Source organism: Mus pahari, chromosome 1 (genome assembly GCF_900095145.1).
Source record: "Mus pahari chromosome 1, PAHARI_EIJ_v1.1, whole genome shotgun sequence".
NCBI classification, from domain to species: Eukaryota; Metazoa; Chordata; class Mammalia; order Rodentia; family Muridae; genus Mus; species Mus pahari.
In genome coordinates, this window is record NC_034590.1 from 114,886,912 (window position 1) to 114,909,114 (window position 22,203).

Genomic DNA, 22,203 nt, shown 5'->3' on the forward strand with positions numbered 1-22,203 from the left:
AAGAGAATGAGTCCAAAAAGGCACAGTCAACAGACTTTTGAGTCCCAACCAACAGCCCCACCCCACCAACACTGTTGGCTTAATCTGGCCAAGAGTCACAATGTAGCAATTATTAACTGCTCTGCTGAAAGGAAATATGGACTTTTTATCTTCACTCTGCAGAAAGAGGACAGGTCTTTTGGCAGGGTAAGAACTGTCTGTGTGGTCAAGTTTAAGAAAACTTACAAATATTAGCTTCTGTACTTTGCTGGGATCCTATGACAAGACACTCGACCAATGAATGGTTCACAGAACCCTGTTGACTATTGGCTGCTGTGATTGAACTTGTATGTCTCCTACATATTTGCCTCATAAATAAAACATGAAGAAATGTTCTACAGCAAAGTTCAACTTTCTAGAGAAACTTTAATGAGTTATCTCAGAAATGAAACCCTACCTATAAACCTCAGAGGCCTATCTACATACAGAGAGGGTTAGCTGACAACTCTGGTTTAAGCAACCATACACAGGTACAAACTCACATAGGAACTTCCAGGAAGGAGCAAGCCTTACCATACATGGCCCTCTCTCCTTGATAAGGATACGAACCACGAGGAGTGGCTTCAAGAAGAGGCTTGTACTTCTCAAGAAGCAAAATTACAGATGGACCAGCCTCGGTTTTTCAGTCACTGGGTGAGAATTAGGCTTTCAGCACACTAGACAGAGCACCACTCCTTGAACAAAGATTATTAAGTTTCTTACATTCAAAGGTGTCTCAGAAATAGTTATTCCCGCTGGGTCAGATCCTGCAGGTCAGAGCATTTGGTATTCTCATTCTGACAAAATGGACTTGTGGTCTGAGGCTTGTGTAGAAGAGTCACACTGGGCTGATTAAATTTAAATGCTAATAGAAAAAGAATCCTTTAGGATCAAGTCTCCCATTTTAGTAATAGAGACACTAAAGAAACATTGACAATGTTTTAGTGTCTCAGATAAGGAATGTAATCCACAGGTAATAACAGGAGGGAGGATAGGCCAAACTCTAACTGCTAGAGAGATGGGTCAGTGCTTAAGAGCACTTGCTACTTTTCCAGGAGACCAGGGTTATTTTCCCAGCACCCACATGGTGGCGCACAACTATCCATAAAAAAGTTGCAGGGGATCCAATGCTCTCATCTGACTAGGTACACATGGTGTACATACATGCATATAGGAAAACACAAATATACATTTTTTAAAAGGAAGGAGGCTTCAGAAGAAAAAGCAAGAACCACCATAGTTTCTGTGGCTCCACTCAAACACAGAACACAAAATCAGGTCATGGGATGGAGAGATGGCTTAGGGATTAAGTGCACTAGAGGACCAGGGTTTGATCCCCAGCACCTATATGACAACACACAACCATTTATTAAGTCCAGTTCAAGAAGGACCTAACATCCTTTTCTGACAGAACCTGAATGCACATGATGTACAGACACACACACTGGCAATACACCTATATACATAAAATAAATAAAGACACACACACACACACACACACACACACACACACACACACACACACACACCCTTCAAGATAAGGTCTCACTATGTAGCTCTGGCTGTTTGAGAACTCACTACATAGACCAGGCTGGCCTCAAACTCACAGAAATCTGTCTACTTCTGCCTTCCAAGGGCTGGGATTAAAGGCATGCACTGCTATGTCAGGTGAACACATAAATCTTTAAAAATAAAAACAGAACAAAAAGCAGGCCATCAACAGAGTTCTGTAACAGAAAGTGACACTAGCATGGCACTTGATTTCAAATGAACATCAAAAATCTAAGCAGAAGTACAGTTGAGGACCACATGGTTCAAACATAGTCTCAAGAGCTACAATGAGATTTCCAAACAAAAATGTCTCTAAAATGAAAACAAACCCCTATAGCTATCAACCTGTTTCCAACACTTTAACCCCTGACCTGCTCTCTGGTCCTACACAAATGTAATTAGGCTGTTAACTAACTTACCTTTGATGAGCTGCTGTACTAACGCACTGTTCGGACCCTTGTCAGTGCTGTGCACAATACAGTTAGCTATCCTCGTAAGGTGTCCCATGTAACCATGCCGCCGTCCTCCTTCAGCCCTGACAAGAGAAAGGATAAATATTCAGACTAAGTTCAGACTAAGAGGATATACACTTAGCAGATTCTCAAATGGAGAGCACATAAACTTAGCAGGAAGCATAGCAGCATAGTGACAGGACAATTATTCCCAAGTCAGCGGCAATCACTACCGCGGACCCTATCCAAAGCAAACATCCATTAATGCCCCAAGGCACTGGAATTTGCCTTTACATTAAAACAAAACAAACAAACAACAACAACAAAAAAAAAAACCCTCTGAACTGAGGTTAGAATTTTGTTGACCCTTTCCTCCAAAAGATAGCAAGTTTTATTCGTGCTAATGGATAGACACAAATAACTAATGACATTTCTCTACAGTGGCTTATCTGAAAACCTGTTTAGGTAAGAAAGGCAGCATTGGTGCACTCAGTGACCCCTCAGTGACCAGTAAGCTCAGCCTCAGTGCTTTGATCTACTTTCTCCCACTACTCCCATCTTTATGTAAGAATACATGTTTAATGTCAATGGTTTATAAAATAATAATAATGATGATGATGATGTTGGAAACAACAGGGCAGGGACTCAAGAGATAGTTGTTTAAAGGGAAAAATCCCTTTCAGGAGCCATTAAAAGAGAACAACAAAACTCCTTCTGGAAAATGCAATACCTGCTGGGTAATCTCTAGAATGTGTGGGGAAGTTGAGGCTCACAATGAGCTGTAAAGGCTGCCTTTGGTTCCATAGTAAGACCCAGAGACTCACTGTCCCCAAAGGCAACTTCTTAGCCCTCCCTCCCATACTTACATACGGCTACAGGTAAAAAAACAAAAGCCTGTGCAAGGTTTCTTATAATTGAAGCATTAAAGAAAACTTTCAGGATCCCTATAAGCTCATGGGACCATTTATTCAACAGGCCTTCAGAGGGTAGACCCACAGGAAGAGAATAGTATCCAGGGTACTTATGTGTTGGTCTGATGAGGCAGGAAGAGAAAGAGTGGTAGATGGGAGGTCACAGAGGTCACAGACAGCCAATAGGTCAGATACAGAACCAGAGATGTCTCACAGTCCCTGTAAAGGATATCCGTTTGGAATAATGTACCTGCTAATCAAACCCTTTGCCACAGCCACAAAAAACGGTACCAGTTTTCCTCACTGGCCACATCAAACCCCATCTGTGTTCACTAGTGTTTATTAAGTGTACTAGCACTATCACCCAAAACAACAAAGACAAGCTGACTCCTGGCCTGAATCACTTAGCTCCTTCTTCAGGGTAGTAGAGATCTGAACAGAGATGGACCTTCACAATATAAGCTAATGAGGAGCTCAGTTGGTAGAACATAGCCTAGCTTGCACTAAAAGCACTGGGCTTAATCACCTGCACCTCATAAAGCCAGACATGGGCACATGGTTGTAATCCCAGAACTGAAGACCAGAAGTTCAAAGTCACCCTGAGCTTCACAGTCAATCTGATGACAAACCAAGAAGGAAAGGAAAGGGGCGGGGGCAATGCATCTGAACACAATAATGGAAGCACTCTATGTTCTGACTATAGTGGTGATTATGTAAGGGCTCCACATAGCAGTTATACTTCCTGAAATTGGCCACCTAGAAGACATGTATCATGATGACTGACAAACAGATTTAAACCTGACTCAGAAGGAAGTAGTCATGTTAGTAAATAGTGCTAATCAAGCTAGACATTCCCATGCAGAACTATAAAACTGGATGGCCATCTTTTCCCACATACCAAACTAACACAAAAGGAAGACTCAACTGAAAATTGGACACTATGACACTACTAGAGCAAACGACAAACAGGACACTGGTCTGAGCAGAAATGTTTTGGAGAATACCCCAAAACCACTGATAAGGAAAGCAACAAAAATCGAATGGAATCACCTCAAACTCTGAGAGAGTGTGGGAGATGGGAGACATTACAAAATACACATCCCATATAGGAGATTGGTGAGAATCTTAGTACTGCCTCACAACCAGGAGATATAAAAGCCACCAGTAAATATACCCTCCCGATTCTACCTAAACAGTCAATTCTCAAGACATACAAATGACCCACAGATACACAAAAAGATGCAGAGTGTTACTAAATAACAGGGACATGCAAATCAAAACAAGGCCCAGATGAGAAGATTTTTTTCATAAAGTAGTATTTGTTTAAAAACATGGGGTAGGCTGAGTGGTAGTGCACATGCCTTTACTCTGAGCATTTGGGAGGCAGAGGCAGGCAGTGCTGAGTTTGAAGCCAGCCTGGTCTACAGAGCAAGTTCCAGGACAGGCTACACAGAGAAACCCTGTCTTGATAAAAACAAACAAACACGAAAGGAGGGGGGATATATTAGACATAAAGAACAAAACCCTACCATTTGTAGCACCATCTATAGAACTGAAGAATACTATCAGGAGCAGTAAGAGCTATGAGAAGACAGTATGTTCTTGCTTACATAGAAACTAAGAAAGCTGACTTCACAGTGGTAACTCAAAGCCAGAAAAGGAGAGGAGGAAGATTGGGTGTAAACTGAGTTCCAACCTCTCCCATTCTGCAGCATGGCAAGAACCGAGTTTACCTACATTCTTCAGAGTATCAAGAAGAGATGGGTATGCTAATGATCAGGACTAGGACTCCTTCTTCTCACCTGGCACTCCATAAACCACCACCCAATAATATCCCCATAAGCTAGGTGTCATTTATATAAACACACAGCAACCCACCCTACACTACCTGCTTCAGAATCTGAGGATGATGTAAAACTTTCCAGGGCACTGAGAAGACTGGCTACTAGGCCCTGCCACCACCACAAGAACATCTTATGTGAGAAAATAGTGGGCACGACTAACTAAAGCTTTATAAAAGCTTGCCTATGAAGAAAATATAGGTGCATGCCTGAGTGGTGATGCTTTACTCTAAGCGCATGCCCATGGACAGCTCTGCCCTGAGAGGTTCATCACCCTTTGACTGTTTTTCTTCACCTCAACACTATGCCTGGAAAGTCTTCCAAAGGCAACAGAGTCTCACTCAGAGGAGGAAGGACTGACCAAGTTTAGTAGAAAGGTATCTGTTAGGATGTAACTATTTTACTTTCTCTAAGTAGCAAAGGGGAGATGGTAAGATTTTCTGTAAATTATCAAACTGTACTGCTTGTAGAAACAAGTTAGTCATGCTCAATTCAGCAGCACATATACTAAAATTGGAACGATACAGAGATTAGCAGGGTCCCTTTGCAAGGATGACACAAATTCACGAAGCATTCCGTATTTTTACAAGCCTCCTCCCTGTGTCCTCCAAAAGAAACACTCCCGATGGGAAGCCATTGAGTAGAACTCTAAAAATCATGGTAGGGTTTGCTGAAGTGTACTCTTCATAGTTGGTGACTTCTGGGTGGTGTGAGGAAATTATCAGTTTTCTTTAAGGGACTGGCCACTGCAAATAGTTCCACCATATTCCAGTGGACATATGGCCAACACAAAAAGGACATTTTCCTTTTTTTGTTGGGAGGTCACAAAGATCTGGGTATACCTCGGAGCATGATTGGGTTGTATTATGTGAAATTCCCAAACAATCAATAAAAATACTGCATTGAAAAAGAAAAAAATGAACAAGTTACTTACTGTTTCTTCTCATTTGTGTCCCAGGCTTCAAGTATTCGCTCTATTAACTGACACTTTTGAAAAAGCTAAATAAGAAAGAACACTCCAATTAGTCCAATTATTAACCTAATGGTCACAGCATTCAAACACTAAAGCAAACCCAGTACGGTGACTCAGCCTTCAACCTTAGCATTCTAGAGGTAGAGATAGGCAGATCTTTGCGAGTTCAAAGCCAGTCTGGTCTACATAGAGAAACCCTGTCTTTAAAAATTAAAAAAAAAAACTTTATGTAAAACAAAACCACATGTGGTTTTTAGTACTGGCCCACCCAAATGCATCATGGTGCTGCTTACTCTAGATCCCCAGTGGGCAGTCCCATCAGGACCCAGGCCACAGAGAACACTTACCAGGCAACTTACTGCTAAGGGTACTGCCACAGTGAGTAGCAAAGCTCTACTTTTCTGCTGTTTGCTTTATTTTACTAGGGGCTTTGAGGTGGGGATGGTAATCCCTCTTAGACAGGGTCTCACCCAGGCCAGGCTAGTCTTGAACTCACTGATACTCCTGTCTCTACATCCCCCAAATGCTATTTTACAAGCATGTACAACCACCATACCTGGACTGCTTTGCTTTTACATGTGGGCAACAGGACCTTGAACATATCCTAACAGTCATGTAATACTGACACCTGTATATTCTACCTGAACTCTAGAAATTCAAAAAGAAGCCACTTTGGGCTGCAAACTGAGCAATGGCACTTTTCTTCTCTAGTCACATGGCTGTTCCAGGCTAGCCTTTTTGCCTTCTAGGTCTGGGAATAAACCACATGTGAACTACAGGATTAAATAAAAGCATAAAAGTGCAGAACTCTGAAAACAGATCAAAATTAAAAAAAAAAAATTACATCATTTTTACAGAAAAAAGACCCCCAAGCCAGGTATCAGTGTACATGCTTATAACTCCAACTCCAGGAGACTTTCTGAGTTCAGGACCACTCTGGTCTACACAGCAAGAGTCCCCTGCACTTTGCCTATAAAACACAGGAAAGACCCTGAAAGGATGACCATAAGGATGATCATTCAACACCGAGGAGAGCTCATTTCTTCACATGCTCAGGTACCTACTCAGCACTGCAAGTAAAATTATGATGTGCTCAAGTACAGTAGAAGTATTTTCAGTAATAATTATCTATGGTTCATTTATCTCCCACAAAGTATGTTCAAACTTCTGAAATTTACAAGGAAGTGGGCCGATGGTTCATTGAGAGGTGTCATGCCCATGTGATTAACAGAATCACAAGTCAAAGTGAAATGAGCATGTGACAGCTAAACCTTTCAACTTGGACATTACTCAGTCTGTCCTTCAACTGTAATTCATTTCAAACTCAGAGAACACAGTAAGAGGAAATAATACTTACATGCTTCAATAACAAATTGTCACCAGTGGAGTCTTGATCAGTAATCGTGCCATTCTCTGCATTCTCAAAAGGACTGGCCAGAATGAGAGCAATACAAATTTCCACTTGCGTGTGTAGAAAGTTATTCCATGTGTACTTGAAGAACATGTCCTGCAAAAGAAAAGTGCAGTCTCTTCAGTTAGCTCAATGCTGAAGCCATCACTTTAAACATTCATAAAGTAGCAATTGAAGAACATGTTTTCAGGGTAGAGAGACATTCCATCAGTAAAGCACTTGCTGATAAGTGGGAGATGTGACTCCAGATCCCCAGTACCTACTTAAAAGCTGGGCATAGTAACTTATGTCTGTAGTCCAGTGTTGGGGAAGTAAAGACAGGCAGAGCTTACTGACCAACCACTCTAGCCTAACTGAAGAGCTTCAGAGTCACTGAGACTCTGTCTCAAATTTAAAAAAAAGGTAGAAGGCTAGCAAACAGGTTCAGTAGGTAAAGGTGCTTGCTACCAAGACTGAGTCTAAGAACCTGCACAGTGAAAGAAGAGAAATGACTTCTAAAGGATGTAGTCTGACCTCAACAGGGGGGCCATGATGCTTACATATGCATGTGTGCACACAGATTCACACATGCCCATATTAAAAGGAACAAAACTTTATTTAATGGGTGGTTTGAAACACCACTTCATAGTCCATGTAACTGTCTATTCATTCAATATGTTTGAATTTGCCTAGAATATATAAAGTAGAAGAAAGTTCCAGACAAAATGAGCATAACCTTCTCAAAGAGAAAGGTTTAAAGTGATGCAAATATCCAGCTAGGTCCACTTCCGGGTTCTTCACTCTGTGGCTCCAGGGAGAGAGAATTAGCACTGCTTCTTCAGACCACCAAGCACACAGTAGTCTTTGCTTAGAACTTTCCATAAACTCCACAACTGAGGCTCATTTTTAAATGCGGAAATGTGATACAGAGAATTATTTTTATTAGAGAAAGAAGGTCTAGGTTATGCTAACAGTTTTGTCCTGGTCTCCAGTGTTAGCCCAGTGTCAGTTTGTAGATAGCAACTTGTTAAAGTTCTCATTCCTACTCAGAGCCCAAGTGTGCAGAGTGAGGACAGTTATTAACATGGTAACCCTGTCGGGGATGTGGCCTGAGCAGTGAGCCAGTGCCATGCGACAGATGTGCCTTTGGCCATTATGTTCTGCTCTAGTACTTTCTGCTTTCCTAGCATCTCCTAGACTTGGGAAGGAATAAGCTGCTCTCTTTACTGAGTGGATGGTGCCAGAGTAAGATGACACCTCTAGCACCTCACATCACAGGCAGGCTTGGGAAGAGTCAGACTGAATTCAGAGCAGTTTTTACTGCTCAGGGTGACAGTTAAAGAGATGTCACCAGATCATACCCCTGTTAATTTTTAAGACTGTGTTATAATCCTAGAAACTATCAAGGGTGACTTCAACCGTCTATGAGGCAGAAATCTCACCAATATGACGCCAATGCTGTTCAGTTCCATCAGGTCTCCATTTATGCTGCTGGTATTGGTTTGGAGCAGGCTGGATATCAACCTAATGACATTTAACCGAGTATTCCCCACGGGTGGGTCCAATATACCCCATGTAGTCTTCATCACACTTTTCTGTGGAAGAAAAAGCTTTCAAATTAAATTTAGTTGAGTGAATAAACAAAAAATTCATTAGCAGGCCAGCTAATACCATACAATTTAAGCCCTGAGAGAAATCTAACCTTGTAGCCAAAATTTTTACAAGAAGACAGAAACTAGTATACAGTAAAAAGGTGAGTGTTTGCCCTGAGAAACATGATAGATATGGCCTGTTCTTGTCTACAAAGGGAGTTTCGATAACCTATAATCACAAGACAGAAAGAGATATTGTAGCATTTTAGACATTCTGACACAAAAGAATGACAGATTAGGATGTACCCCTAAGCTGCCCTCCCTGAAGGCCTACCCAGAAGCCCACCCCCTCCCTACCTCCAGAACACACACAGTAAGAGTGGAAGGAGATAACAAGTTCCCGAAAGTTGTTCTCTGACACCCTACAGACTTTAAATAATCAATCAAACAAACAAACAAAAAACATAGTATGTAATACTAATTAGCCACCAGTGTCTTACTCCCAAGGTTCTCAGACTCCCCAGCAACTGCCTAAACCAAACCCTCATACTTGCCCAGTCTCCTCTTCTGGCCCAAGCCTTATTGTTCCACTCCAAGAAACTCTTGACTTTGTATAAAGCTTCATGGTACCTGCTTAGCATATATCAGACTACATCCAATCCTTAGTACAACAAGGAAATTAATTTATTCATTAAGCTTTTAAAAATACTCCCTGAATCTACTTACACACTTTATCATAGAGTGAGGCCAGGTGTGCCACTCAATGCTAGGGTCAAAGAGAAGTCTCAACAAGAGACTTAGTTATAAATTGGGGTCATGAATCAGGTGCTTCTTTGTGTGCCTAGAAAGAAGCTGAACGAGCTGCTTAAGACACAGGCTGAGCTCTCATATACTACCTCTATTCTCTTGACTCCATTTTTCATTGGTGATGCTCTAGTCTTCTCCTAGATTCCTTTTCTGATTATTATTCCTAGGTCTGGCAAGCAGGATGCCAAAGGCTATTTAGCTGCTAAATACTAAAAATAAAAAGACTTTCCTAGGGTGAATGAGTTGAGTGAAGATGCAGAGCCCTGGATAGAATGTCCCCACCCCCCAACCCTGAGGCCAGAGGGAACTGCTAGGCACTCACAACAGCACTGAGGATCACAATCACAACAGCACTGAAAATCTGAACAACAATTTGGAAGTTAACCAGAACCTTGGGGTACGGACTTAAAAGTATTTTGCTGATCCTCCTCCAAAACATTAAATAGAAAAGATTGTGGTGGTTTGAGTAAGAATGGTCCCATAGGCTCACATATTTGAATGCTTGGTCACCAGGGAGTGGTCACTGGGACTAGCAGATATGGCCTAGCTGGGGTAGGTGTAGCCTTGTTGAAAGAGGTAAGCCAATGGAGGTGGGCTTGGAGGTTTCAAAAGACCAAGCCAGGGCCAGTCTCTCCCTCTCTGCCTGCACTTCAGGATCTAGTTCTTACCTACTGCTCTAACACCAAGCTAGCCTTCCCCTCATGATAATGGACTAAGCCTCTGAGACTGTAAAGAAGACCCAAGAAAATGCTTTCTTTTATAAGAGTTACCTTGGTCATGGTGTCTTTTCATAGCAACCAAAGAGTGACTAAGTAACAAAATCTCCTATAGAAGTGGCAAACTCATATACTAAAATCTTAACAATGTAGAGGTAACAGATGACACTGGCTCCAAGACCCTGCACAACTGTACCAGAACAGTTGTGGCTCCCAGGGTGCCTTTTTGGCAGGTCTCCTGAGGTCCCATTGTGTTCAGTTTTGCATACAGTTGTTCTCCTTGGAAAGGCAACACCCTGTGTGAGGTCCTTTCCAAGCTGTACACTAAGACCTCAATAGACTATATTTCAGTTAAAATATCGTCTGTCTATACTGTCCCCAAGCTCATATGAAGATGCAATTTCAAAAATCAGATCACAAAAGATTAACTTTACCTCAAAGGCCTAAAAGGAAATTGTTACAAACAGAAAAATGTTTACTGATACATAGGTACTCAAGGATTTACAAAGCAAGAATCTGAATTTGTTAAGTAGATATTTTTAATTCTAATTTCCCTCATTTTACTAGACAAGGCATATGGATAAAGGCCACATGAGAGGCACAGTGGTAAATGCTTATAATCTTATTACTCATAAGGCTCAGGCATGAGGATATTAAGTTCAAGGCCAGCCTAGAATATATAGCAAGATCCTGCCCTAAAACCAAGCAACAATAAAATACCTCAGAGGCAGAAAAACCTGGTAGTGTAGCTTATATTATGTAGGCTGAGAGGCAAAGCATTTTCCGCCAAGCTTCTGAGTTCTATCTCCAGAACCATATAGTTGAATGGAAGGATGTAACCAACACAGGTGCACGCACATGCACACACTTTTTTAAAAACATAACATGTAATGCTAATTATGATCATCTTCCTCTGTCCAAGGTTCTCAGACTCCCCAGTGACTGCCAACACTACACTGCTGGCTGCGAGTTAACCCTGAAGACAGCAACCCTACCTTGGGTGGCTCGAGTAGGAGTTCATGGAAAGATCCAAGTCTTCCTCGGATGGCTTCGAGAACACTCTTGTTAACTGAACAAGTTGAATGACTCATGCCTGGGGGGCAGATTTCTATGTGGCCTTCAAATCTGGAAAACAAATCAAGGTAACTACTTTAGTTTCATAACACTACATTCAAGCTCTTCATATCACCCCTGCAGGCACACGTTATGAGTCTGTGTAACAATGTTATGGAGATGTCAAAGAGCTGGCCAAGAAACATAGCAGTAGTAAGACTCATGGGACTGGCCACCATGCCCTGAGAACCTAAAGGGGTTACGGTATCAGGTGAGATATTATGTCACATCTCCAAATCACCCTGAGCCCTCCAACTCCTGTCAATATAGCTCTAGTTGATCAGAAAACCCACATTTCAAATAGAAAACTTATGTAAGTCACAGGACACACAGAAATATTTGTCATCTGGGAATGCTAACAATAATCAGGTTCCCACTTATCCCTGAGATTATTTTTGGGTAAACACACTGATTTGTATTTAAAGGATTTAAGTTATTCTTCTACATAAAATTCAGTCATTCCTTAAAAACAAATGACAAGAGGAAACAAAAACAAAGGACTGTAGATAGAGTGAGAATCCCAATTCCAGCTGGTATTGTAACTAAAAAGGCACAGTAGTTCTCAAGTGGGGAAAGGATAAGCCCAGGAAAAGAGGACTACCAAGATCAGTGTGAAAATGGGGGTATGAAGTTCAAAAAATGCTATGGAGGGCTGGAAAGACGGCTCAGAGGTTAAGAACACTGGCTACTCTCCCAGAGGTCCACGAGTTCAATTTCCAACAACCAAAATGGTGGCTCATAAGTAGCTATAATGAGATCTGGTGCCCTCTTCTGGCCTGCAGGCATATATGCAGACAGAACACTGTATACATAATGAATAAATGAATAAATAAAAAATAAATAAATCTTAAACAAAACAAAACAACCACTGTGGCAACTGCTGTAGTGAGACTGTCTGGACCCAAATCCAACCTCTTTATTATCAGTTACTCACTGATCATTAATAAGAGAACCTCTTGAGGCTGTCCCTCCTCAGATAACAATGAGGAGTCCGTCAACAGATCAAGGGCTACATATGACCTGGTGACATCTAGAAACAAGTGCATACTGCTGGTAGTGGCTGCTGAAAACACATCACTTGTGGGTGACACCATGCTCTGAAAGCTGCATTCAGAGACATAATTCCTCTGGCCAAATGTTAGCTCCTCTAGACAAATGTTATCTTAATCCTCACAGTCTGTGGATGCCACTTAGTTTGGAGAGAAGACCCCTGAAGGCAAAACTAAGTACTCTGAGATGGAAAATTAACCTGGATTGTGAGGCGGGCCACAGTGCCATCACAAGGGTCCCTAGAGAATAGAAGGGAAAGAGACACACACAGAGGGCAAGATGAGGAAAAATGGAACAGTGGCCACAGGCTATGAAGTTATCAAAAGTCAAGAGAAACTGAAGAGACAGGGAACCATCATTTCTGTGCTTCTTTGGGACTGTAGTAGCACCAACGCCTGAGAGAAATCTTGAAAGTTTAGCATTTAGAACTGTTGCTCTCAGACCCAGCTCCTGAACTGTGGGCTGCAACCCAATATGGAGTAATGTAACTGACTAGGGAGGGGAGAAGGGATCAAAAAACATTTGGACATAATAAAAGACTTCTGAATATACACAACAGAAAAAAACTAATTCAAAATCAACGTCTTATGAATCTGAGGTGTTTCTTACAGGTCTCACTGTGTTGTGTCATTTGACTTCCCTGCCGTCTAGGTTCTGAACACTATATGCATTACATATGCCATTACACCACATAATAAAGACCACTGAAACATCTTGCCTCAATTTGAGACTATGGCTGCTGCATTGTTTTACTGCACAGTTTTGTGCTCTTAGACAAATACGGCAGTTGAATTACAACAATCTCAGCATGAAAGCATCAAATTAGTAAATCATCAGATTGAACTGTGTTAGAATGTTTGATCTTAAAATTGCTACTGGAGTCACTGACAAGGTGAAACAAAGAAACAATCAACCGTTAAAACACGTGTTTTTTCATTATGGTCCTAATACTTCTGCAACTTTGCACGCCATAGTTAAAGCGGCCTTCTCAGCACTGGTGATTATAAACTTGAACATGCCCTACAGCCTGCAATGTTAAAGACTCAGCCATGATTTACGTAAAGTGAACAAGCATATCCACTTCAGTATGAAAATTTGCTTTCACCTTTAAAAGTAAATTTGCATGTATAGTAAAGATTGTTTTAAAAGAAACGTTAAGTCTTATCATTAATAAATGTTTGATTTGCTTATCTATTTATATACTTATGAAGTACTGAGCAAAAATGTCTCTGGTCAAAATGGAGTATGAGTGGCAAAAGTTCAAGAAACCTGACTGTAAGTCACCAAATTTTGGCTTTGTTTTCAGACACAGCAAACAAACATGGGATTTTCAAAAATTTGTAGTAGTGGGACATATTTTTATATGACTTAGTAAGTAGTATCTGCCTAGCATGGAAAAAACCCTGGGTTCAATCCCTAGCACCACTGAAACAGGTATATTGGTACAAGTCTGTAATCTACTGTGGATTAGTGATCAATGGAGGAGGGCCAGCCCTCTGTGGTAGTGCTGGGTAGTATGAGGAGCAAGCCAGTAAGCAGCACTCTTCTGTGGCCTCTGTCTCAGCTCCTGCCTCCAGGTTCTGGATCAGTCTGAGTTCCTTCAAATGGACCATGATTCAGGATATATGAGCTAAATAAATAAACCTTTTCTTCCCTCCGTTGCTTTTGGTCATGGTGTTTCATCACAGCAAAAATCACCCTAAGACATTCTCCCATGTTGTAATGGTTTTGGAGACATGAATGGGTCATGGAGAACAGCTGAGTCTTGCTACAATGTAAAGGGTTAGAGATCTTGAAAACACCAGTACTATGGGCCATCCACTAAGGACAGTGGACAGAGCTGTCTTAAGCCTATCAAACAAACTGTGTGTGCTACAAATAGCAGAGAAGAAGAAGCAGGGATAACCATGAGTGAATCCCAGAGACTGGACACTGAACTGTTTCCACTGCTGGATCTGAGTTTTGCTGTGTTCTGCTCATGACTATACCTGGGTCTCTCCTTATAGAATAATAAAGAAAAAAACAGAATAGGGTAAGAATAGAATAAGAAAAAAATTAATTTATTTTGGGTTTTTCAGGAGCTTCTAAAAGTTGGACTGTGTTTTTATATTGTGATACTCATATTAACACAAGCTCTTAAGGGACAAAGAAAGGTCAAGTTGACAAGCAGTGATTTGTGGTGGCTAATCACAGTTGTCACCAGGGAAGAGGGAACCAAATCTTAACTGAAGACCCGGCCCTGTCCAAATGGCTTATAGGCATGTGTCCCTGCATGTTCTTGACTGTTACCTGCAACGGTCCAGACCTCTGCAGGACATTAACATTCCTGGGCTAATGGACCTAGACTTTAGAAGAAAGTTAGCTGAAAATGAGTCTGAAGCAGCTCAAAAAGCAGCATTTCCCTGTAGTTTCTGCTTCAAGCTCCAGCCTGAGCTCCTGCCTTGGCTTTTCTCAATAATAAAACTATAACCTGCAAAATGAAATAAGCTGTTTCTTCCCCAAGTTGTCTGGTCACAGAACTTGTTACAGCAACAGAAGTCAAACTAGAGCACAGGACTATGATTTGGTGACATGTCTAAGAAAACTGCCCGAGTCAAATGTTTTCTTTTGGAACTTCCATGGTTTTAAGATTAATATCTACTTCTATGATACATTTTGAGTAAGTTCTTCTGTAACATATGAGTCAACTCTTCTTGGTATAATAAGGTCAAATACACTGCCCCATAAGCACTTTTGGAAACTTTATCCTTTCCATGTGCACAGCTTCCACATCCTGTTTAGTGAGCTGTCTGTGGCATTCCTATGTACTTTTAATGTCTATAAAATACAGTACTAGTTTCTTTTCATTCCTTCCTCACACACAGGGAGGAAGAGACCAATAGGAACTCAACCACAGCTCCCTGCGGGGTGTGTATGTGTATGGAAGTCAAGGGTCAATTGCAGGAGATGCCTGAAGTAGACCCTGAATAAACCCTATGTTTATGCTCCTCCCCAATTTGGTTTTTGGTCATAGTGTCTTGTTGCAGCAAGAAACCCTAACTAAGACAAGTTGGTATCAGGAGTGGGGAACTGCTGTTGCCAGACTTGGCCATGTTTTGAAGATGATTGTTGTAAAACTTTGGAACTTGAAACTAGAAAGCTACTGAGCTTTGAGACCTCAGTGAAATGTTCTGTAAGAGTTTGGAAGATAATAATGTTGAAGACAATGCAGAAAATGGAGACCTGGCTTGTGAAAGTTTCAAAGGTAAGTTTAAAGACTCTTATCAAAGTTGTTTGCTATTATAAATTTATAATTCTGTCATTCTAGCCAGCTGGATCTGAAGAGTCAACTGTGATTAACAAAAGTGAAACCTTTGTATTACCGGGACAATTGATGCTAAGAAATTAACAGTGATTGAAGAGACCAGCATCTCTGAGGTGAAATCTTCTGGGAACTGTTTCCTGAGAATACACATCAGTTATGTTTCTGGGGCTTTGTATTGTATTCGAGTTACCCATGTGATACTGGTTTTGAAGACAAGAAGGGGTCATGAAGAGCAGGTGAGGCTTGAACTTTGAAAGGCCAGGAGAGGCCACTGGTGAAGGTGCAGACTTGGTGGCAGTTGAAGACCCAGGTTGGAAGGGGTCTTTAACTTCAGAAATTGAGGTTTGGCACCATAAAGAGGCTATTTGTGAAAGTGCAGCCCAGTTATAGCAAGGGACCCCAGAAGTTTTGGAGATGCCATTACCATGGGATGACCACCAAGAAGAGCAGCAGCAGTGGAGTGGAGCCAGCTGGAGCCTAGAAGACAAGCTGTGTGTCACAGAGGGCAGAGCCAGAGAAGCCCTTAGGAGGAGTCATAAGATTGTGAGTGAATACCAGATAATTTGACATTTGCTTATTTATATTGTTGGAGTTTGGTTTTGCTTGGTTCAAATTATGACTGTGCCTTGATTCTTACCTCTTGAAGACAATGTTTAATTTTGATTTTTTACAGGAGCCCACAGCTGAAGGGTTTCGAATTTTTAAAAAAGATTTTAGGTTTTTAGAGATGGGATATTTTAAGAGACTGATTTTGTTGTTGTTATTGTTTTGTTTTTCAAGACAGGGTTTCTCTGTGTAACCAATATTCTCCTGCCTCTGCCTCCCAAGCACTGGGATTAAAGGTAAGTGCCACCACGCCTGGCAAGAGACCAAATTTTGAATTTGTAAAGACTGTGGGACGGTTAAAGCTATCTTATGTTTTTAATGTAAGACCTCAGGATGATAAGAAAGGGAAGATATGGCTTAATAGTGATGCATTTGTGTGTCAAGTTGACAAGGGATCATTTGTGTTGGCTACTCTTAACACACTACTTGACACACAAACTAGAGTTATCTGAAAGGAGGGAACCTTAATTAAGAAAAAAATTTCCATATGATCCAGTTGTAATGCATTTTGTCAATTAGTGATAATGGGGGAGGGCTCATCCAATTGTGAGTGGCTCCATGCCTGAGCTGGTGGTCCTGAGTTCTATAAGAAAACAAGCTGAGCAAGCCAGGAAAAGCAGAATAAACCCTTTGCTCCCCAACCTGCTTTTGTTACAGCGATAGAAACCCTAACTCCGGGGCTGGTGAGATGGCTCAGTGGGTAAGAGCACCCGACTGCTCTTCCAAAGTCCGGAGTTCAAATCCCAGCAACCACATGGTGGCTCATAACCATCCGTAACAAGATCTGACGCCCTCTTCTGGAATGTCTGAAGACAGCGACAGTGTACTTACATATAATAAGTAAATAAATAGATAGATAGATAAATAAATAAATAAGAATGGAAAACTCACTTATAAAAAAAGAAAGAAAGAAAGAAACCCTAACTCAGATACCTCCCTCCTTCATACCTCCTCCCCTTGACTACTTTCTCAGAGCCTCCTTACTGTGTGGGGCTTTCAGTGCTGTCTGTTGACTGGACCAGCCCTTTTTTCAAGGGAGCTTTGGATCATTGTATTGGAAAACAGGGTCAGAAATTTAGGCATGCAGACTTGTTGTTCTTGGTTCCCCGTCAGTTATTGCTGGGTTCTCAACAAGCAGGCAATGTTTATGTTTAACAACTCCCATTTCATCATCGGTCATTTCTGGTTTCCTATGCAGGTTCTCTCAAATGTTGGTGTCTATGGTAATTGCTAAGGGCTCTTCATTTCTGTTTTCATCTCTTCCATCTTCATACAGTCTCCCATTTCTTTACTGAGGCTCTCTGTTTATATACTGTCCACTTTTCCACAGTTCTAAGATGATAATTGTATTATAATAAATTTTCTTTTTCTGACAGTGGTAAAGTTTTAGAATTCCTTCTTGTTACTGTCCTTTCTCTTCTAAGTTTGTTGGGGTTCTTTTCCTCACATTTCTTGGTGGATAAATTCATCTTGTGTGGGAGTAGGATTTATGGAGTAGTAGATGTATGTCTTTTTCCTCAACCCTTAATGTTGAGCTTGACTCAATCTGGTCAACAGCTGAATTGGCACTCCGGTCTTTAGTTACTTTCAATGTATGGTTGAGGCTAGCATGCTAAACTTTTCTATCTGCTACGCCCATCGCTTAGACCTCCCTGTAAGCAGGCTCTTTCCACACACTGGCCTTGCTGTCCTTCTGGCAGCATTCTACCTGTTAACTGGCACCTGGAAATTTGAGAGAGGGAAGGGTGAAGAGAAATGCCTTGGCCTTAGCACCCCTATCTCCTAAGAGTAGGGCTTTCTTGGTGATCCTTCCCCTGCATCATGGTAGAAAAAAAAAAAAAAAAACACCAGTTATCTCAAGCGTTCCTGCCTTTCCCATTGAACAGAAGAACTTTGTTCCTGGTCAATTCCTCTCGATACAATGTTCTTCACTATATTCATAGTGTTTAAGGGGTAGCTTCTTTTACATGGGAAGCTTAAGATTTTGTTTAGGGGAAAGGACAGAGAAGGTGCTCCACTGCTAAGGCCTGCAACCACAGTGGGAAGTACCTCTCCTACCTTGCTTGCACTAGTATTTCTCACCTGAAAGGCTTACAGGCATGTACAAAACACCGTTTGGGGTCTGTAGTACTCAGGGTTTCTTGCTCTCCTTACCCTCTCAGGTGCTTTGAAAATTATGTAACCTGCTGCTATTCTAATACTTATAAGCCTGACTCAGGGCTAAAGAGAGGCTTAGCAGTTAAGAATGTGTACTGCTCCAAGTACCCATGATGAGCAGCTCACAGCCTCCTGTAACCCAAGCTCTATGCAATTCAACACTCTCAACTGGCCTATGTAGGCACTGCATTCACACACACTTGCATGCATAATTTAAAAAACAAAAATGGAGGCTGGAGAGATGGCTCAACAGTTAAGAGTACTGGTTTGCTCTTTCAGAGAGTCTGGGTCTGATTCCTAGCTCACTACACAACAGTTCACAGTCATCTGTAACTACAGTTCTAGGCTCTCTGACGGCTTCCTCAGGCACTGCATCAACATGGTACACAGACATGAATGCAGGCAAAACACCCATACACATTTAAAAAAAAAAATTCAGGGCTAAAGAAATGGCTCAACAGTTAGGAGTGCTTAATGCTTAGTCAAGGACAGGAGTTCAGATTATAGCATCCATGTCCTGTGACCTAACATGTAGCAGGGATCCAACATCTCTGTCTGGTTTTCATAAGTACCTACAGGTATCTATATACACACACCAAAAATCTTGAAAACTCAAAACGAAAACATAACTGAATCACTGTGTCATTCACATGAGGGAACATGGGGCAGCTGTTCCTAACTAAGATGCACAGGTTGGGAGCTGTAGTGTTCATTCACACCGTATTTTTTGAGCTCTGCTAAAACCACCTGAAATCTATTGCAGATTTTGGCATATGAACTCACAGCACTACCTTTCTCAGCTGTAACACAGCAGCAAGTTTCCCACCATGGGTCTTCACTTGTACTTCTTTGGCCCTGGTGACAGGACAGCACAAGGTGGGTCACAATTCTTCCTTTTCCCTTACACCTCTGATCTCAAGCTCTGCCTTTACCAATGAACTGCCTGGCAATCTGCTAGTCTTCACAAGTAACGCCTCTTCTTAGCCAGATACTTCTGAGACCCTTTCCCTGGGACTCAGAAACCTCACCAGGGTAAGGTGAGAATCCAAGATCTAATTATACTTTATTGGTGCGATCCTACTCAATGTTCAAAACCATGAGCTCCTCCATCCACCAACAGCTTTGTGTGCTTCTCCTTCACTGCCATCATGGACCACGCCTTTAAAACGGTGCTGTGTGGTTTTCCCCATACATCTTCTAAAAATGTGTACTATTCCTCAGGTTTCTTTCTTTCTCAAGTCAGGAATTATTGTGTAAGCCTTACAGCTTATACACAAAACACTCGGTATGACATTAAGCCATAGACAGGGAAGATAGGAAGGCTCTGGGGCATGAGCTATAAAAAAGGTGTGCACAAGTGATTAATACCTTACCTTGCTGCTTATGTGATTTAAAATATGGATTTCTGGGAAAGAAGGAGAAAGGCAAATTACAGATTCCCCAACAACCTTCCATTATCACTGAGACTAAGCAGGGCAGTGGCAGGGGCCAGGCATTTGGGAAGTGGGGCTGGTGAGGCTGCCTTCACTATCACCCCAGAAACCTACATTTCATCACTGAGAGGAAAAAGAGAAGCCTTGGCTGGCTGAAGACTTCGCTTGCCAGCCGGGGATGCCACTCATTTCTCTATGTCACTTGCCTCACTGGAAGGATCCAGGCAAAACAACACCATCTCTACACTATTCCTACACTGGATACAAACTGTAAAAGACAACACACTGTAAAAGACAGCATATAAAATCCAGTTGCTTATTGAAAAACATACCATACTATAATCATGAAACAGAAAAATGTCCTTGGGCTGGAGAGATGGCTCAGTGGTTAAGAGCACTGACTGCTCTTCCAGAGGTCCTGAGTTCAATTCCCAGCAACCACATGGTAGCTCACAACCACAGCAATGGGATCTGATGCCCTCTTGTGTTGAGTCTGAGGACAGTGCCGGTGTACTCATATAAATAAAATAAATAAAACCTTTATTGAAAGAAAGAAAGAAAGAAAGAAAGAAAGAAAGAAAGAAAGAAAGAAAGAAAGAAAGAAAGAAAGAAAGAAAGAAAGAAAAATGTCCTTAAGGCCTTGGGCCGGCCTCCTGTTCATCCAGCTTCGGAAATGCAATACACTCATAGTGAGACCCATAAAACAACACAAGTAAGTCTCAAGAAGGGGATCTGGAGATAAACGACACTGCAGTCAGTGCATGACTGTGAGAGGAATCAGCACTTGCCCACTGGGATACTCCTCCTCCATCTTCATAAGCACACAGCCAGACAGCTGTCCACTAACAACAGCAAGTACAAAGTGCTGCCAATAACCTGATGATCAAACCATGGTGCTCACATAAATAAAATCATTATCTCTACAACAGTAAAATTCAGCAGCACCCAATCTTCAAAGGCATGCTACTATAGCTCACCTGTTAAGATTTTAACTCGTAGCTTTTAGACATCTAAAAGTAAAACAAGATGGGTCATTTGGTGAGATAAAAGGAAAACTTACGTTGGCCGTCGAGTCTCAAGTAAAGTCAGCAAAATCTGAATTGCACTGACTATGGCCGATTCATTCTTCTCCTTGTGAAAAATATTTGACAGAAGCTGCTCAATAATTTCTTGCCTGGGGAAAACAAAACAACAGTCAGGCACAGACTGCAATGTCATTTAACAGTAACAACTAAAGATCCAACCCAATTCCTATGAGCATTCATCCACACATGGGCAGGTCTGCTTTCTACTGTAATTAATATAGAGATTCTTCTTATGTATGAAGTTCATCACCTTTAACAGGATGGGGGAGGGGAGCGGTGCCTTTGTCAATCTTGTTGATAAGCAACTAATATTTCAAGGCTAGGTGTGATCTCCTACTCAAAGCACGATGGTGGGCATGGTGTCTGTTGACAGTGATGTACATTAAAGACCTACAACTTGCCACTTTCACAAAAGGAAAATCTTTCCAAACAACAAATTAGAACCCACTCATGTTTGTCCACACAGTATGGCTGCTGTTTGATTACCAAAGATCTAAAACAAGTCAAAAAGACCATTATCCACTGACTTTTACTCTGTAATTCTCAAGTGGTAAGTCAGTATAACCTTCCTAATGCTGGGACCCTATAATATAGCTCCTTATGTTGTAGAGACCCTGAACCGTAACATTATGTTCACTGCTACTTCATAACTGTAATTTTGCTATGCGATCCCTATAAAAGGGTCACTTGACCCCCACAAAGGGGTTTTGGCCCTCGATTGAAAACTACTGGGTTAGAGATTTAGAGCTGTGCTTCTGGCAACTGTGTTCTTCCATGGCAGACTTCCAGCTAAACAGCACTGATTCCTGTCCCTATCATGTGCAGATACTGTAGGGTACTCACTCACCACAGTAAAGTAATGCTTTCAAAACTACTGAAAGCTACTCAAAGGCAACAGCAAACAAGCCCCAAACATCTCATGGCTATATTAACCTGGAATTCTGTCACATCAGGAGCATTCTTATAGAGAAAACAATGAAAACTTATGATTTAACCACACAGTATTGGTGCCACATCCAGAATCTTATCCAAACACCACTATCCATCACCCAGAAGAGACCAGCACCAAGGACCATAGGATGGAATTTGCCACACAAGATGAGGGACACCTTTTGGTCTCTAGATTAGGATGTGCTTTCTGACTTGGTGCCGATCCCATTTTAAAACATGGGTAATGTCACCCAAGTTTCAGTGAAAGTCACCA

The 22,203-nt window shown here is 41.5% G+C and overlaps 1 protein-coding gene and 1 non-coding gene across 10 annotated transcripts in view; one reads left to right on the forward strand and one right to left on the reverse strand.

The window, feature by feature from the left end:
- Positions 1-22,203, reverse strand: part of Ppp6r3 (protein phosphatase 6 regulatory subunit 3) — a 112,611-nt gene that overhangs the window by 31,956 nt on the left and 58,452 nt on the right. For all 9 annotated transcript variants that reach the window (XM_029539349.1, XM_029539329.1, XM_029539353.1 and 6 more), the window contains 6 exons: positions 20,975-21,088; positions 11,247-11,376; positions 8,579-8,731; positions 7,104-7,253; positions 5,708-5,772; positions 1,989-2,104 (listed from right to left, as the gene is read on the reverse strand). In XM_029539349.1, coding sequence (XP_029395209.1) covers positions 1,989-2,104; positions 5,708-5,772; positions 7,104-7,253; positions 8,579-8,731; positions 11,247-11,376; positions 20,975-21,088 — 728 coding nt within the window. The remainder of the gene's footprint in view (positions 1-1,988; positions 2,105-5,707; positions 5,773-7,103; positions 7,254-8,578; positions 8,732-11,246; positions 11,377-20,974; positions 21,089-22,203) is intronic.
- LOC115063068 lies at positions 5,257-5,358 on the forward strand. Its single transcript, XR_003842949.1, has one exon. It is a non-coding gene; the product is annotated as a U6 spliceosomal RNA (small nuclear RNA).